Source organism: Oncorhynchus clarkii, chromosome 12, assembly GCF_045791955.1.
Source record: "Oncorhynchus clarkii lewisi isolate Uvic-CL-2024 chromosome 12, UVic_Ocla_1.0, whole genome shotgun sequence".
In the NCBI taxonomy this organism is placed as follows: domain Eukaryota; kingdom Metazoa; phylum Chordata; class Actinopteri; order Salmoniformes; family Salmonidae; genus Oncorhynchus; species Oncorhynchus clarkii.
In genome coordinates this window covers 57,517,623-57,536,021 of record NC_092158.1, presented here as the reverse complement: position 1 = coordinate 57,536,021, position 18,399 = coordinate 57,517,623, and the positions used below count along the sequence as shown (strand labels likewise).

Genomic DNA, 18,399 nt, shown 5'->3' with positions numbered 1-18,399 from the left:
GTTCTTATTAAATACTTTTTTCTTTACATAGTTGAATGTGCTGACAACAAAATCACACAAAAATGATCAATGGAAATCAAATATCAACCCATGGAGGTCTGGATTTGGAGTCACACTCAAAATTAAAGTGGAGAACCAAACTACAGGCTGACCCAACTTTGATGTAATGTCCTTAAAACAAGTCAAAATGAGGCTCAGTAGTGTGTGTGGCCTCCACGTGCCTGTATGCCCTCCCTACAACGCCTGGGCATGCTCCTGATGAGGTGGCGGATGGTCTCCTGAGGGATCTCCTCCCAGACCTGGACTAAAGCATCCGCCAACTCCTGGACAGTCTGTGGTGCAACGTGGCGTTGGTGGATGGAGCGAGACATGATGTCCCAGATGTGCTCAATTGGATTCAGGTCTGGGGAACGGGCGGGCCAGTCCATAGCATCAATGCCTTCCTCTTTCAGGAACTGCTGACACACTCCAGCCACATGAGGTCTAGCATTGTCTTGCATTAGGAGGAACCAAGGGCCAACCGCACCGGGGGTCTCACAAGGGGTCTGAGGATCTCATCTCGGTACCTAATGGCAGTCAGGCTACCTCTGGCGAGCACATGGAAGGCTGTGCGGCCCCCCAAAGAAATGCCACCCCACACCATGACTGACCCACCGCCAAACTGGTCATGCTGGAGGATGTTGCAGGCAGCAGAACGTTCTCCACGGCGTCTCCAGACTCTGTCACGTCTGTCACATGTGCTCAGTGTGAACCTGCTTTCATCTGTGAAGAGCACAGGGGGGCGCCAGTGGCGAATTTGCCAATCTTGGTGTTCTCTGGCAAATGCCAAACGTCCTGCACGGTGTTGGGCTGTAAGCACAACCCCCACCTGTGGACGTCGGGCCCTCATACAACCCTCATGGAGTCTGTTTCTGACCGTTTGAGCAGACACATGCACATTTGTGGCCTGCTGGAGGTCATTTTCCAGGGCTCTTGCAGTGCTCCTCCTGCTCCTCCTTGCACAAAGGCGGAAGTAGCGGTCCTGCTGCTGGGTTGTTGCCCTCCTACGGCCTCCTCCACGTCTCCTGATGTACTGGCCTGTCTCCTGGTAGCGCCTCCATGCTCTGGACACTACGCTGACAGACACAGCAAACCTTCTTGCTACAGCTCGCATTGATGTGCCATCCTGGATGAGCTGCACTACCTGAGCCACTTGTGTGGGTTGTAGACTCCGTCTCATGCTACCACTAGAGTGAAAGCACCGCCAGCATTCAAAAGTGACCAAAACATCAGCCAGGAAGCATAGGAACTGAGAAGTGGTCTGTGGTCACCACCTGCAGAACCACTCCTTTATTGGGGGTGTCTTGCTAATTGCCTATAATTTCCACCTGTTGTCTATTCCATTTGCACAACAGCATGTGAAATTTAATCAATCAGTGTTGCTTCCTAAGTGGACAGTTTGATTTCACAGAAGTGTGATTGACTTGGAGTTACATTGTGTTGTTTAAGTGTTCCCTTTATTTTTTTGAGCAGTGTATATTAACTACAACCTAAAACCTCTTACCTGGGAATATTGAAGACTCATGTTAAAAGGAACCACCAGCTTTTCATATGTTGTCATGTTCTGAGCAAGGAACTGAAACGTTAGCTTTCTTACATAGCACATATTGCACTTTTACTTTCTTCTCCAACACTTTGTTTTTGCATTATTTAAACCGAATTGAACATGTTTCATTATTTATTTGAGGCTAAATTGATTTTCTTGATGTATTAAGTTAATAAGTGTTCATTCAGTATTGTTGAAATTGTCATAATTACAAATAAATGTTAAAAAAGTTTAAAATTCAGCTGATTAATCGGTATTGGCTTTTTTGGTCCTCCAATAATCGGTATCGGCGTTGAAAAAAAATCATAATCGGTCGACCTCTAATTAGGACGCACAATGGGGTGTGTCTTTACCCTTAATATTCAACACGGTTCATCTCTAGCCCAGCATTGAGCTTTACATAGGGAGGGCTGTGTTGTTGTGGATAATGCAATGTGTCTGAAGCCATACAGTACGCAAGTATGTGACATACTGCAGAGAGAATGTGCGGCACCCCCTACCTCTTTGGATGGCTTTGTGAAGGAGGTTCCAGCCACTCTGGTCCACCATGTCCACGTCTGCTTTGTTGTTGACCAGCGTGGTGGCGATACTCTCCAGTTTACGAGACAGAGCCAGGTCCAGGGCCAAGTCTCCATTGTTGTCCAGTTCATTCAGCTTCCCAGGCAACTGCAAATGTGGAGAATACAAGATGTATATAAAGAAGGAAGAAAAAAAGGTATAGTTGGCTTCTCAACACTGGTCTGTAAACTGATCCTTTATCAGCACTCCAACAAACTCCTGATATATCCAATTCATCTTTTAGCGCCATGTTCCAAATTGCTGTATCGCAAGAATCAAGGTTTTTATATTTTTCATTTTTGTCTCTACTTCGCTCCTTCCCACTTGCAGACACTAAGCTCCTCCCCCTGCCACTCGACAACGACAAAATATCACTTATTTCACTCTGACCACAAGCAGTTTCAACTCGCTATTTGCATTTGAGTTTTGGTCCAACAGAAAATCGGTTGATTCCCTTACCCTTTTTTTATGTCTCAACTTCCAAAATTTAGCACAGAGCAGACAACCCAAACACGGAGTATCGATGATTGAGGAAAATGACTCTGTTTGTCACACATTGCTAGCAGCATAAAATGTATTTATCGAGAAATGCTTATCTTCTTATCCAGGTAAGGCACTTGATTTCAACATCTAAACAAAATAAACAGGCTGTTGTTCTAACAGTTGGAGGTTGAAGACAGACAGGAGGGTGTAAAACGATTCAACTATTCTACCTTGTTAGCAAGCAAATAGATCCAAGTTGGCTAAACTTTAAATATAAAGACTAGCTGGCTACTGACTAGCATGTGAGCTTGTGCTGAGAGATTGTTTATGGTCATTCTTAGTGAATGTGCATTATGCATGGTTCTGGCAAAAATGTTAACAAAAAGGGCATTTTCACAGACAGACTTGAAAGTCAGATCAGTGACTATTGGGGGAAAAAAGCAGGTTAAACTATTTTGATAAAATGTCATTATTAGTGGGTCTTATGGTTGTGCAAGTCTTATATTTAGCCTAGATGTATTTTTTACAAGGCCTAAATTCATTATAATATCCCTAACTGTTTGAAATAAAGTATATTGACCTTTAAATTGCGCAACAAAGCTTATTTAAATAAATAGTAATATATATATATATATATAGTGAATCTGCCATCATATATTTGCGGGGCATGATTTTTAGGCCATATCACCCATCCCTAATACAGGTCCTGCTCCAGCTGAGATAACAGCATATTGGTCTTCAGTGAAATTACTTCTCAGAGGACAACATGTGAAGCTCTCTCACCTGCGAGTCCATCTCAATGAGGTAGAGGAAGACCACGTCTTCCCTCTCAACTTTGATGGCTTTGTGAAGAGGGAAATCTGTTTTAGACTTGATCATCTTGAAGAGCAGCGGAGCACTCATAGTGCTGAAGTCCTCTTTCCTTAGGTCATCCTGTTGAGACAAAGATGGGAGTTTATTTTTTTTAAATATGAAAATATGAAAAAACTCTGTCATCTGGGTCCTAGAAATATCATTACTAGAATAGACATTGCCATTGTAAGTGGTCTTGAGGGGCTTTTTACCTTCTAGAAATTATATGATCTAGGAGGTGTTACAATTAGACAGGTGGATGCATTTTTATTCTATATTTAATTTCTTTGCTATTTTCTTTAGTTGAATGAAAACACCTGACAGTGCCAAATTATATTCATATTGAAATCATTTCTATCTCCTCAGTCCAAACCGCTAATCAAAGCCTACACCAGAGTAATATAAGTATAATGAAATAGCAAATTGAGGCTTCATGGGCCACCGCAATCAGTCAGACAGAGTCAGCAGCAGCACTAACAGGAGTCAGTCAGCTGAAGAAAGATGACAAGTAATTTCCTTGGTCCTAGTCATTAACAGAAACTTGAGAATCACAGGGATCTGGCCACTGAGCACGGGATTAATGAGGTGATAAGACAATGGGCTTCTTGACACGCAGAGATATAACTCAATTATGGGCTCAGGACTTAAAATATATGGGATACACCCCACAGACTGGACACAAGGAGACAGAACAGATGACCAGTTGCAGTGTTTCCCCTACGATTTTTTTCAGCAGTGTTTCACTGTTGGTGTTTAAAATCAAATGTTCTGTTCAACACATTTTGCCATGGGCAGAGAAGAGTAGTTTTAAAGCAGGTTTCCTGCAATTCTACACATCTGCCATGGGGCTGAGTGAAGAAATTGCAGTTTCAAAGCTAATTTCCTGCAAAGCTACATTTTGCAATTGCTTATGCCGTGTTATAATGCTATCAGAGTGACTTAAAAACAACAAAATCCATGGCCCATGGAATTTTAGATTCTCCATGACTGTCTAGTTTATTTTGATGATTATTAGTGCTCAAATATGATATTATTTACAAACATATTGATCCGTTATCTTTTCTACTTACTGCCTATCCTGGTTTGTCATTTAAGTTTACACTGACATTTTACCACCCTGAAAATTGTAGAAATATATATATATTTAAAAAATATAAAAAAATGGAGAAAAAAAGAATGTATCATACAATATCATTTGCAGTGGCAGCCTGCTGCTGCTGAATAAATATAGGGTAATCACTGCGGTTGCTATGGGAAACTAGGTAGTGATACCATACAGATTCAGCTGTTGAGTACAAATTGGCTGCTAGATTATTGAATGGATTGATTTTAATTTAAAAAAAGGACAGGTTGCACAATATATTTCCAAAAATCTAACAGCGTAGATAGATTATAATCTATTTAAATGCTCTTTATGCAAAAGTTTATGAACAACAAATATTACACACTTCTATTTTCGCAATATGAATTACATTTATCAAAGACTCATACCAACAATACAGTCCAAAAGTTTTGAGAATGACAAATATTAATTTCCACAAAGTTTGCTGCTTTAGTGTCTTTAGATAGTTTTGTCAGATGTTACTATGAAATACTGAAGTATAATTACAAACATTTCATAAGTGTCAAAGGCTTTTATTGACAATTACATGAAGTTGATGCAAAGAGTCAATATTTGCAGTGTTGACCCTTCTTTTTCGAGACCTCTGCAATCCGCCCTGGCATGCTGTCAATTAACTTCTGGGCCACATCCTGACTGATGGCAGCCCATTCTTGCATAATCAATGCTTGGAGTTTGTCAGAATTTGTGGGTTTTTGTTTGTCCACCCGCCTCTTGAGGATTGACCACAAGTTCTCAATGGGATAAGGTCTGGGGAGTTTCCTGGCCATGGACCCAAAATAGATGTTTTGTTCCCCAAACCACTTAGCTATCTTATGGCAAGGTGCTCCATCATGCTGGAAAAGGCATTGTTCATCACCAAACTGTTCCTGGATGGTTGGGAGAAGTTGCTCTCGGAGGATGTGTTGGTACCATTCTTTATTCATGGCTTAGGCAAAATTGTGAGTTAGCCCACTCCCTTGGCTGAGAAGCAAACCCACACATGAATGGTCTCAGGATGCTTTACTGTTGGCATGACACAGGACTGATGGTAGCCTTCACCTTGTCTTCTCCGGACAAGCTTTTTTCCGGATGCCCCAAACAATCTGAAAGGGGACTCAGAGAAAAAGACTTCACCCCAGTCCTCAGCAGTCCAATCCCTGTACCTTTTTCAGAATATCAGTCTGTCCCTGATGTTTTTCCTGGAGAAAAGTGGCTTCTTTACTGCCCTTCTTGACACCAGGCCATCCTCTAAAAGTCTTCACCTCACTGTGCGTGCAGATGCACTCACACCTGCCTGCTGCCATTCCTGAGCAAGCTCTGTACTGGTGGTGCCCCGATCACGCTGCTGAATCAACTTTAGGAGACGGTCCTGGCGCTTGCTGGACTTTCTTGGGCGCCCTGAAGCCTTCTTCACAACAATTGAACCGCTCTCCTTGAAGTTCTTGATGATCCGATAAATGGTTGATTTAGGTGCAATCTTACTGGCTGCAATATGCTTGCCTGTGAAGCCCTTTTGTGAAAAGGAATGATGACGGCACGTGTTTAATTGCAGGTAACCATGGTGGACAGAGGAAGAACAATGATTCCAAGCACCAGCCTCCTCTTGAAGCTTCAGGTCTGTTATTCGAACTCAATCAGCATGACAGAGTGATCTTCAGCCTTGTCCTCGTCAACACTCACACCTGTGTTAACGAGAGAATCACTGACATGATGTCAGCTGGTCCTTTTGTGGCAGGGCTGAAATTAATCGCAATTCATCTGATCACTCTTCATAACATTCTGGAGTATATGGAAATTGCCATCAAACAAACTGAGGCAAATTGTGATCATTAATATTTGTGTCATTCTCAAAACTTGTGGCCACGACTGTACATTGCGGCTTTGACTTCAAGAGAAGAAAGGCCTGGTGGTGGCGGCAGTACACTGTTCACCGGCATGCACATTTGGTCGAAATGCGAGAAGAAAGTTGTTCCACTTCAGGCAGACTGGGTCATGGGAATCCCTGGCCCTTCAGTCATAGTTGGGGCTCACAGGGCCTCCTGTGTTACTATCGAGTAATTGTCTCTGGCCCCCTCCCAGTTAGGGGGAGTGATGAGCTCTACAGCAGAGTCTCACAACTCAATCGCTGGTTGAAAACTGTTTTCTGCCCCTCCCAAAAGATAGAATTTGTAGATAATTGGCCCTCTTTCTGGGACTCACCCACAAACAGGACCAAGCCTGACCTGCTGAGGAGTGACGGACTCCATCCTAGCTGGAGGGGTGCTCTCATTTTATCTACCAACATAGACAGGGCTCTAACTCCTCTAGCTCCACAATGAAATAGGGTGCAGGCCAGGCAGCAGGCTGTTAGCCAGCCTGCCAGCATAGTGGAGTCTGCCACTAGCACAGTCAGTGTAGTCAGCTCAGCTATCACCATTGAGACCGTGTCTGTGCCTCGACCTAGGTTGGGCAAAACTAAACATGGCGGTGTTCGTATTAGCAATCTCACTAGGATAAAGACCACCTCCATTCCTGTCATTATTGAAAGAGATCAGGATACCTCACATCTCAAAATAGGGCTACTTAATGTTAGATCCCTTACTTCAAAGGCAATTATAGTCAATGAACTAATCACTGATCATAATCTTGATGTGATTGTCCTGACTGAAACATGGCTTAAGCCTGATGAATTTACTGTGTTAAATGAGGCCTCACCTCCTGGCTACACTAGTGACCATATCCCCCGTGCATCCCGCAAAGGCGGAGGTGTTGCTAACATTTACGATAGCAAATTTCAATTTACAAAAAAAAAAATGACGTTTTCGTCTTTTGAGCTTCTAGTCATGAAATCTATGCAGCCTACTCAATCACGTTTTATAGCTACTGTTTACAGGCCTCCTGGGCCATATACAGCGTTCCTCACTGAGTTCCCTGAATTCCTATCGGACCTTGTAGTCATAGCGGATAATATTCTAATCTTTGGTGACTTTAATATTCACATGGAAAAGTCCACAGACCCACTCCAAAAGGCTTTCGGAGCCATCATCGGTTTTGTCCAACATGTCTCTGGACCCACTCACTGTCACAGTCATACGCTGGACCTAGTTTTGTCCCATGGAATAAATGTTGTGGATCTTAATGTTTTTCCTCATAATCCTGGACTATCGGACCACCATTTTATTACGTTTGCAATTGCAACAAATAATCTGCTCAGACCCCAACCAAGGATCATCAAAAGTCGTGCTATAAATTCACAGACAACACAAAGATTCCTTGATGTCCTTCCAGATTCCCTCTGTCTACCCAAGGACGCCAGAGGACAAAAATCAGTTAACCACCTAACTGAGGAACTCAATTTAACCTTGCGCAATACCCTAGATGCAGTTGCACCCCTAAAAACGAAAAACATTTCTCATAAGAAACTAGCTCCCTGGTACACAGAAAATACCCGAGCTCTGAAGCAAGCTTCCAGAAAATTGGAACGGAAATGGCGCCACACCAAACTGGAAGTCTTCCGACTAGCTTGGAAAGACAGTACTGTGCTGTACCGAAGAGCCCTTACTGCTGCTCGATCATCCTATTTTTCCAACTTAATTGAGGAAAATAAGAACAATCCGAAATTCCTTTTTGATACTGTCGCAAAGCTAACTAAAAAGCAGCATTCCCCAAGAGAGGATGACTTTCACTTTAACAGTGATAAATTCATGAACTTCTTTGAGGAAAAGATTATGATTATTAGAAAGCAAATTTCGGACTCCTCCTTAAATCTGCGTATTCCTTCAAAGCTCAGTTGTCCTGAGTCTGCACAACTCTGCCAGGACCTAGGATCAAGAGAGACGCTCAAGTGTTTTAGTACTATATCTCTTGACACAATGATGAAAATAATCATGGCCTCTAAACCGTCAAGCTGCATACTGGACCCTATTCCAACTAAACTACTGAAAGAGCTGCTTCCTGTGCTTGGCCCTCCTATGTTGAACATAATAAACGTCTCTCTATCCACCGGATGTGTACCAAACTCACTAAAAGTGGCAGTAATAAAGCCTCTCTTGAAAAAGCCAAACCTTGACCCAGAAAATATAAAAAACTATCGGCCTATATCGAATCTTCCATTCCTCTCAAAAATTTTAGAAAATGCTGTTGCGCAACAACTCACTGCCTTCCTGAAGACAAACAATGTATACGAAATGCTTCAGTCTGGTTTTAGACCCCATCATAGCACTGAGACGGCACTTGTGAAGGTGGTAAATGACATTTTAATGGCATCGGACCGAGGCTCTGCATCTGTCCTCGTTCTCCTAGACCTTAGTGCTGCTTTTGATACCATCGATCACCACATTCTTTTGGAGAGATTGGAAACCCAAATTGGTCTACATGGACAAGTTCTGGCCTGGTTTAGATCTTATCTGTCGGAAAGATATCAGTTTGTCTCTGTGAATGGTTTGTCATCTGACAAATCAACTGTAAATTTCGGTGTTCCTCAAGGTTCCGTTTTAGGACCACTATTGTTTTCACTATATATTTTACCTCTTGGGGATGTTATTCGAAAACATAATGTTAACTTTCACTGCTATGCGGATGACACACAGCTGTACATTTCAATGAAACATGGTGAAGCCCCAAAATTGCCCTTGCTAGAAGAATGTGTTTCAGACATAAGGAAGTGGATGGCTGCAAACTTTCTACTTTTAAACTCGGACAAAACAGAGATGCTTGTTCTAGGTCCCAAGAAACAAAGAGATCTTCTGTTGAATCTGACAATTAATGTTAATGGTTGTACAGTCGTCTCAAATAAAACTGTGAAGGACCTCGGAGTTACTCTGGACCCTGATCTCTCTTTTGATCTCTCTTTTGAAGAACATATCAAGACCATTTCAAGGACAGCTTTTTTCCATCTACCATTGCAAAAATCAGAAAATTTCTGTCCAAAAATGATGCAGAAAAATTAATCCATGCTTTTGTCACTTCTAGGTTAGACTACTGCAATGCTCTACTTTTCGGCTACCCGGATAAAGCACTAAATAAACTTCAGTTAGTGCTAAATACGGCTGCTAGAATTCTGACTAGAACCAACAAATTTGATCATATTACTCCAGTGCTAGCCTCTCTACACTGGCTTCCTGTCAAAGCAAGGGCTGATTTCAAGGTTTTACTGCTAACCTACAAAGCATTACATGGGCTTGCTCCTACCTATCTCTCTGATTTGGTCCTGCCGTACATACCTACACGTACGCTACGGTCACAAGACACAGGCCTCCTAATTGTCCCTAGAATTTCTAAGCAAACAGCTGGAGGCAGGGCTTTCTCCTATAGAGCTCCATTTTTATGAAACGGTCTGCCTACCCATGTCAGAGACGCAAACTCGGTCTCAACCTTTAAGTCTCTACTGAAGACTCATCTCTTCAGTGGGTCATATGATTGAGTGTAGTCTGGCCCAGGAGTGGGAGGGTGAATGGAAAGGCTCTGGAGCAACGAACCGCCCTTGCTGTCTCTGCCTGGCCGGTTCCCCTCTTTCCACTGGGATTCTCTGCCTCTAACCCTATTACAGGGGCTGAGTCACTGGCTTACTGGGGCTCTCTCATGCCGTCCCTGGAGGGGGTGCGTCACCTGAGTGGGTTGAGTCACTGATGTGGTCATCCTGTCTGGGTTTGCCCCCTCCCCCTCCCCCCCTTGGGTTGTGCCGTGGCGGAGGTCTTTGTGGGCTATACTCAGCCTTGTCTCAGGATGGTAAGTTGGTGGTTGAAGATATCCCTCTAGTGGTGTGGGGGCTGTGCTTTGGCAAAGTGGGTGGGGTTATATCCTTCCTGTTTGGCCCTGTCCGGGGGTGTCCTCGGATGGGGCCACAGTGTCTCCTGACCCCTCCTGTCTCAGCCTCCAGTATTTATGCTGCAGTAGTTTATGTGTCGGGGGGCTAGGGTCAGTTTGTTATATCTGGAGTACTTCTCCTGTCCTATTCGGTGTCCTGTGTGAATCTAGGTGTGCGTTCTCTAATTCTCTCCTTCTCTCTCTCTCTCTCTCTCTCGGAGGACCGGAGCCCTAGGACCATGCCCCAGGACTACCTGACATGATGACTCCTTGCTGTCACCAGTCCACCTGGCCGTGCTGCTGCTCCAGTTTCAACTGTTCTGCCTTATTATTATTCGACCATGCTGGTCATTTATGAACATTTGAACATCTTGGCCATGTTCTGTTATAATCTCCACCCAGCACAGCCAGAAGAGGACTGGCCATCCCACATATGCTCTCTCTAATTCTCTCTTTCTTTCTCTCTCTCGGAGGACCTGAGCCCTAGAACCATGCCCCAGGAATACCTGACATGATGACTCCTTGCTGTCCCCAGTCCACCTGACTGTGCTGCTGCTCCAGTTTCAACTGTTCTGCCTTATTATTATTCGACCATGCTGGTCATTTATGAACATTTGAACATCTTGACCATGTTCTGTTATAATCTCCATCCGGCACAGCCAGAAGAGGACTGGCCACCCCACATAGCCTGGTTCCTCTCTAGGTTTCTTCCTAGGTTTTGGCCTTTCTAGGGAGTTTTTCCTAGCCACCGTGCTTCTACACCTGCATTGCTTGCTGTTTGGGGTTTTAGGCTGGGTTTCTGTACAGCACTTTGAGATATCAGCTGATGTACGAAGGGCTATATAAATACATTTGATTTTGATTTGATTTGTTACTACAGATCCTGGTTAGATTCCAGGCTGTGTCGCAGCCAGTCACGACTGTGAGACCCATGATCCGGCTCACAATTGGCACAGCGTCGTCCTAGTTAGTGGAGGGTTGGGCCAGCTGGGATGCCCTTGTCCCATTGCGCTCTAGCGACCCCTGTGGCGGGCCAAGCGCATGCACGCTGATATGGTCGCCAGTTGTATGGTTTTTCCTCCGACACAATGATGCGGCTGGCTTCTGGGTTAAGTGGGCATTGTGTCAAGAAGCAGTGCGGTTTGGCGGGGGTCGTGTTTCGGAGGACGCGCGGCTCTCGACCTTCGCCTTTCCCAAGTCTGTACGGGAGTTGCAGTGATGGGACAAGACCAACTACCAATTGGATACCACGAAATCGGGGAGAGAAAAAAAAAATTTCGGGCTCAAATGATTATGACGGCTTCCAATAGTGGAAGAGTGGATTCCCCATGAAGCTGTAGGCTCCAAGTCCATTGACACCAATGGTGTTACAGCACAACGGGGTGGCTTCAGTGATGAAGCTGAATCGGGTAAGTAGGTAGTAAAGTGCCCAAAGAGTTGTCATGTTACTAGTAGATGATAAAAAAGGACTTGGCACTTGACCATGCAAAATTAACTGGCCCACTCACACAGATCAAGCATGGTGTTTGGTGATAGAAAGCTAGCTACATCAGAATACTGCATGTTTTGCAGAAAATAATGGTCAAATACCAATCGGATCAATGTCATTATTCACGTCTTTGCTTTTTCTGAACTGCCTGGTCATTATTGGCCGATATAACATGCAGGATATCATGGAAGGCAATGTTTGTGTCAGTAATTATCCCTGGATTTACTACTGCTAGTAGTAGCACTCAGGTTGGCATGTGGCTAGAAATAGCTACCATTGGCCAACTACAGAGTTTTAGCCAGTTTGGTTATAGACGTTTAATGTCTACTATGATGGTAAAGGTTTATCTTGATTTTCAATGTGCCAAAATAGTTTTGCAAAAACAATAGGACTCATTCTTTACCGTCTTATGTGGACAGTGGTTTGCGTCACTCCTGGTTGCGTATTGCTCCTCTTTACGTCACTTTTCTAAACTATTTTCCGACGTGGCTTCGGTCAAATTCACATAAAATAGACGGTTTTCCCAAAAATACAATTGTCAAGTGATATGTCACATTGGAACTTTTAGTTTGAAGGATTAAACAAATTAGAATGTTTAACAGCAACCTAATCCTGCAATCTTCCCTTTAAAGGTGTTTTGAAACAGAGTTTTAGATGAGGTTAAGGAGAGTTAAGTATGTAACGGATCATCCAGATGGGAGCTAGAGGATAATCAATAGCACTGTAAATTGAGATCCCAGTATAGTGATGCATGATCAGGCCGAGCACTTCGGGACGTCATCTGAGAGATTAAATGGATTGTGTATTGATTCAAGCCCCTTCAATCCCAGGCCTGACTTTCCCATGAACCCGGAGACTGTCTTGTCCACAGTTGGATAGTGAGGGGAACATTTAACAGTCAGTTGGACAGTGGAGACTCACCCAGTGGCTGGCGATAATCTTTCCACAGTAGTTCATGAGTGTTGTGGCGTCCAGCTCCTCAGCAGTCTGGTAGAACCGGATACAGTTCCTCACATTCACAGATGACATCACCCCTTTCTCACACCTGTTCCAAGAGAACAAAAGCAATGTTTGAGATCACTGATGTCAATTGGAAATATTGGACAATGCATTTATAACTTCCTTAGAAGACAGGAAAAACACAAAGAGCACATGTGCCCTTAGGCAGTAAACCACCAGTAACACCATTTGGCTTTAGAACAACTTCCAACCCCCAGAGTGTGTGCACGTGTGAATGAGATGACAGTCGGTAACAGATCAGTGACTAAGCAGAATTTGTTGCTCTCAAACACAGCCAATGTGTTTCAGCCCCTGCCTACCTCTCTCGGAGCAGCTGCAGCTGGAAGCGGTTGGCCAGCTTCATCAGATCGATGAGGAAGGCATCGTTCTCACTGAGCTCCAGATCGTCTGTGTAGGCCCAGTGCAACATTGCCATGGCAACCTCCGGCTTGGCATCTGGAACACCCAGCATGGGAGAAACGGAGTTAACTACCCCGAGTGGAATGAAAGATAACGCCACTGAACTAAAGCTACACTATGAATGAACTGCTTTTAGTGCAGTTGCTGGAAGGAACCGTTTGTGGTGCATTTTCCCAAAACTGTGAACACAACGGACTCGAGGGTGGAGACTTCTTTTTTGCGCAGCAAGTTCATGGCGTAGCAACCCAAATTAATGTGAGATTTTACTTCTGGGTTTACTGAGATTACATTCTGGGTTATAGTGACGTGAGTGTGACAGCAGGGAGGGTAGCTCACCAGACAGGTCCAGCTTGGAGGTTGAGGCCAGGTTAGCCAGGCTCCAGGTATCACTGCGAGCAGCCAGGACAAACTTGTGAGCGTTGAGCGTCGTCTCTCCAACCGTCACCTTCAGATCACTACAAACATGAAAACAAACACAACATAAGTGACAAAGAATATGTTCATCGCTAAAGTAACTAGTTAAGTATTGCATAATTTCTCAGGATTTCTGTAGATAGCTGTGAATCAGAAAATCTAAAACCGGCTTGGTATAATCAATGCGATTTTGAACAATGATATCACATAAAGTGCAATTATTTTCTTGTTCTTGGCTTTCCACCTCAAGAAAACAAAGGAGCAATGATAAAGCAGGTCCTCTTACCGGGTGTTTACCATGGCAGTATGTCGCTGCATACATCACAAACTACATGCCCCCACACACACCTCTCCTCACCTGTACTGGTCCTGCTGGTAGAGCTTGGCCACGATCTCCAGCAGGCGGCTGATGAAGGTGTCTTCTGACCCGGCTACGGAGGCCTTGGTGGAGCCCTGGACAGAGGCCTGAGCAGCAAGCATGGCACAGCGCCTCTCTGTGTCAGCCAGCTTCTGCTGCATCTTCACATACTCCTGCCTCAGCAGGGCTAGGTGCTTCTGCAGCTTGGCCACCTCCTCTGTCACAGAGAGAGTAAAGAGATAAAGGAGGGGAAGAGAAGAAGAAAGCTGCTTAAAAGCAAGGTTGCATTGAGCACATTCTGTCTCACAATGCTTTGTGTTGTTTAACCAGTTAAGGAAATTAAGACAAATAGGAATTGTTGTACAACCAAACAGCACATTAAAGAAAGTGTCATTAGCTAGGTTTCCATCCAATTGGCAACAGATTTTCATGAGAATATTCCAAATCTGCATAAAGGAAATATGCAAATTTTCCCACAAGTGGTATGTTTCCAACAAACTGACTTGTCGAGGATAAAAATCAGTGTGTGATGACATAGTGTACACAAAATTTACTTTTTCGCTTAAGTGTTCATGTACTGAATAAAAATCTAATGTTGAAAGGGTTTCCGTCACATTTTTTAAAACTCTACCGATAGTAGTCACAAAAAATGTTGCGTTAAATAGCAGTGTGCATACTCTGGTACTGGCATGTGCGCTCTAGCTAACAGCTCGCAGATACAGTGTGGGTAGGCTCCGCAGGTAGGTTAGCCGACATAATGAAATTATGGAGAATATTTGTATTTGTCAAGCAGCAGTCAAGCGTCGATCATCAAGTTACCAGAATAAGATCCTCAACATTTATTTGAAAGGAGTGTCAAGTTAATACCGTGCACATTCACCACCATGTGAAGTTCATCATCACTTATTTCATCTGTAGCCTAATAATTCGAAATGATGGTTATTATATAAATATTTGTGCATAAAGGAGTTTCTGTCACTATTTCTCCCATAATACATTTTACAGACACAAAAATATATCCCACCATGTCAAATGAACAAATGATCTGTCAGCATTTATAAAACTTGTACCAAAACTTCCTGTTTCCATCATAGCGGATGTGATTTATTTTATTTATCTGGTTACTCACTTATGGTTACTCACATTACTGACTTAAACAATTGATGGATACGTGGTTATTTTCTCTTGCCAAATTATCCCTAATTGAGGTTGTATTGTTTAAAGAAGACCTAGTATTTTGCAAGGCAGCTTCCTGTCTGGATATAGGCTATGGATGATTCACATTAGGGTTTAGTACACATCTGAGCCCACTCAGCCCAGAATTTCACTTTACTTCCCTCTCCCATTTCCTTCCCCTTTCTCCCTAAATTTGAGTGGAGACAGAATGCTGAGGCGGCACATAACTTTGCCCTCCCTCGAGTCAGAGTGAAAGGCTAACACTAGCTTGCTGGCTATAGTCATGGGTAAGGCGGTAGGTACCAACTGATCAACGACCACAGGAAAGGTTCACTGATGTAATAAGTAAGATAGGCGGAGCTGTTGAACAAAAAAAACTGTTCAGAGCCACAATCTAAATGCATGCTTTACCCAAGTGCCACTCATACCTGTCACACTTCATTCATAAGGTTCCATTCATTTTGAAAAGAGAGGATGTCTTAAGCTTGTTACCTTCAACTCAGCACGTACGGGCATCATTAGAATAAACCTTTTAGGGGCAATAAAACTACAGCCTTATCCAACTGTACACATCACTTGGGACTACAAGTGAGTGACAAGCTTCTGAAATCTAACGTTTGCTCGTAAAAAAATATTGGCTGGCTTAGCATGACAAAAGGGAAATACTTAACAAAATCAATCCATGCAAGTTTTAGGCAGCACAAACAACTCCATGACGTGCTAGAGCTACACAAACACCTGCTGGTGTAGCGTTATAATTGACACGGAGTAGTTAGTTAGCATGTACTGTAGACCTACTGTATATGCACTCTTCGAGGAGGCTGCCACACAGTTGAATGAGCAAAAAAATAAAACTGGCGGAAGTCACATTATTCAAAATATTTTCACTGTACTGTGTCAAATCGGGTAAATTTGTTGCCGACTCGAGTTACATTTATCTTCAGTCGAGATTAACGTTAATTGCCATCTATCCCACAAACTCATACAATATAGGCAGCTATACTTTTAGATCACTAGCTACAATAAAAATAAAACCATTCAATAATGCAACACCAAATTGAGCAACTCAAGTTAAGTAACCAACTAGCTAGCTACATTTTAACGTTATTCTCGACATAAATGTACTCTGTGTGGGGGTCGAGTTGTACAGTTAACGTTAGTTTTAACTACAATATTGACGAAAAACTAACGTAAGAAGTGTATAATCACTTCCCTTAGCAAATTCGGCTTTCTTTAGATATACCAATCCAGTGAATTGTGTTCAAGCACCCCGCGAATTAAAGTGTCTAGCTTCACAAGTATTGCTGGCAAGATGCTTTCTCCGCCCAAATCACACCATCAACACCAGACCACCTTACCAGCTAGCTAGGGTTTCCACTAGATAGCACAAGCACTATGTTATAATTGGTTATATCGTAACAATTCATGAAAAATAAACGTACCATTTGGGTCTTAATTTAAGGTTTTGGGTAGCAGTGTGGTTAAGGTTCAATTTCAAATAGCATGTTAAGAAGATACATTGTAGAAATGGGCGGGGTGTACAACTTTGTGGCTGTAGTAACTAGTTACGACCCCTAGCTAGCTGCAAATAAAAATTAGCCGCTAAATGCACAAGAAAAAGAGACAGTCGTTTATTTTTTTTAAACACTGCAAATCCCCATTAAATCAAATATCTTATAGACATTCAGCTATTCCTGTAAGACATTTAATCCGCATCTAGCTAGCTAATAAAGAAAGGGCGTAAAAATACATATACCTTCCGCCATGTTGGTTCTGTTGCTTTTGGTTCGCTAGCCTTTTCTTCTTCTTTGGTATAATTGCGATCGCAACAAGAATATGTGAATACCGCCACCTACTGTGCGGGTGGATATTAAAGATCCGAAAGTTGGAGGGGACACCAAATTCTAGCTCAATATCTTCTTCATAAAATATATATTGGAGGAAATTAACAGTGAGTTGCCCACACCGCCACCTACTGTAGTGGAATGTGAGGCCGGTTACTTCCTCCCTATTCATGCATTTAAGGTTGAAGTCGGAAGTTTACATACACCTTAGCCAAATACATTTAAACTCAATTCCTGACATTTAATCCAAGTAAAAATTCCCCGTCTTAGGTCAGTTAGGATCACCACTATATTTTAAGAATGTGAAATGTCAGAATAATAGTAGAGATAATTGTTTATTTCATATTTTATTTCTTTCAGCACATTCCCAGTGGGTCAGAAGTTTGCATACACTCAGTGTTTATTAGCATTGCCTTTAAATTGCTTAACTTGGGTCAAACGTTTCAGGTAGCCTTCCACAAGCTTCCCACAATAAGTTGGGTGAATTTTGTCTCATTCCTGACAGAGCTGGTGTAACTGAGTCAGGTTTGAAGGCCTCCTTGCTCGCACACACTTTTTCAGTTCTGCCCACAAATGTTCTATAGGATTGAGGCAGGGCTTTGTGATGGCCACTCCAATACCTTGACTTTGTTGTCCTTAAGCCATTTTGCCACAACTTTGGAAGTATGCTTGGGGTCATTGTCTATTTGGAAGACCCATTTGCAAACCAGCTTTAGCTTCCTGACTGATGTCTTGAGATGTTAATTCAATATATCCACATAATTGTTTTTCCTCATGATGCCATCTAGTTTGTGAAGTGCACCAGTCCATCCTGCAGCAAAGCACCCCCACAACATGATGCCGCCACCCCTGTACGTTTGGGATGGTGTTCTTCGACTTGCAAGCCTCTCCCTTTTTCCTCCAAACATAACAAACCGTAGTCTGGCTTTTTTATGGCAGTTTTGGAGCAGTGGCTTCTTCCTTGCTGAGTGGCCTTTCAGGTTATGTCGATATAGGACTCGTTTTACTGTGGATATAGATACTTTTGTACTTGTTTCCTCCAGCATCTTCACAAGGTCCTTTGCTGTTGTTCTTGGATTGATTTGCACTTTCCGCACCAAAGTACATTAATCTCTAGGAGACAGAATTCCCTCCTTGCTGACAGCTGTGTGGTCCCATGGTGTTTATACTTGCATTCTATTGTTTGTACAGATGAACGTGGTACCTTCAGGCATTTGGAAATTGCTCCCAAGGATGAACCAGACTTGTGGAGGTCTACAATTCATTTTCTGAGGTCTTGGCTGATTTCTTTGGATTTTCCCATGATGTCAAACGAAGAGGCACTATGTTTGAAGG

The 18,399-nt window shown here is 43.0% G+C and overlaps 1 protein-coding gene across 1 annotated transcript in view; it reads right to left on the bottom strand.

The window, feature by feature from the left end:
• The window catches only part of LOC139420858 (rabankyrin-5-like), a 49,550-nt gene extending 32,544 nt beyond the window's left edge, over positions 1-17,006 (bottom strand). The window contains exons 1-7 of the mRNA XM_071171220.1: positions 16,977-17,006; positions 14,045-14,261; positions 13,609-13,727; positions 13,173-13,308; positions 12,775-12,898; positions 3,410-3,559; positions 2,086-2,251 (exon numbers count right to left, since the gene is read on the bottom strand). Of these exons, the coding sequence (XP_071027321.1) occupies positions 2,086-2,251; positions 3,410-3,559; positions 12,775-12,898; positions 13,173-13,308; positions 13,609-13,727; positions 14,045-14,261; positions 16,977-16,986 (922 nt within the window). The 5' untranslated portion in view covers positions 16,987-17,006. The remainder of the gene's footprint in view (positions 1-2,085; positions 2,252-3,409; positions 3,560-12,774; positions 12,899-13,172; positions 13,309-13,608; positions 13,728-14,044; positions 14,262-16,976) is intronic.
• Positions 17,007-18,399: the final 1,393 nt, after the last annotated feature.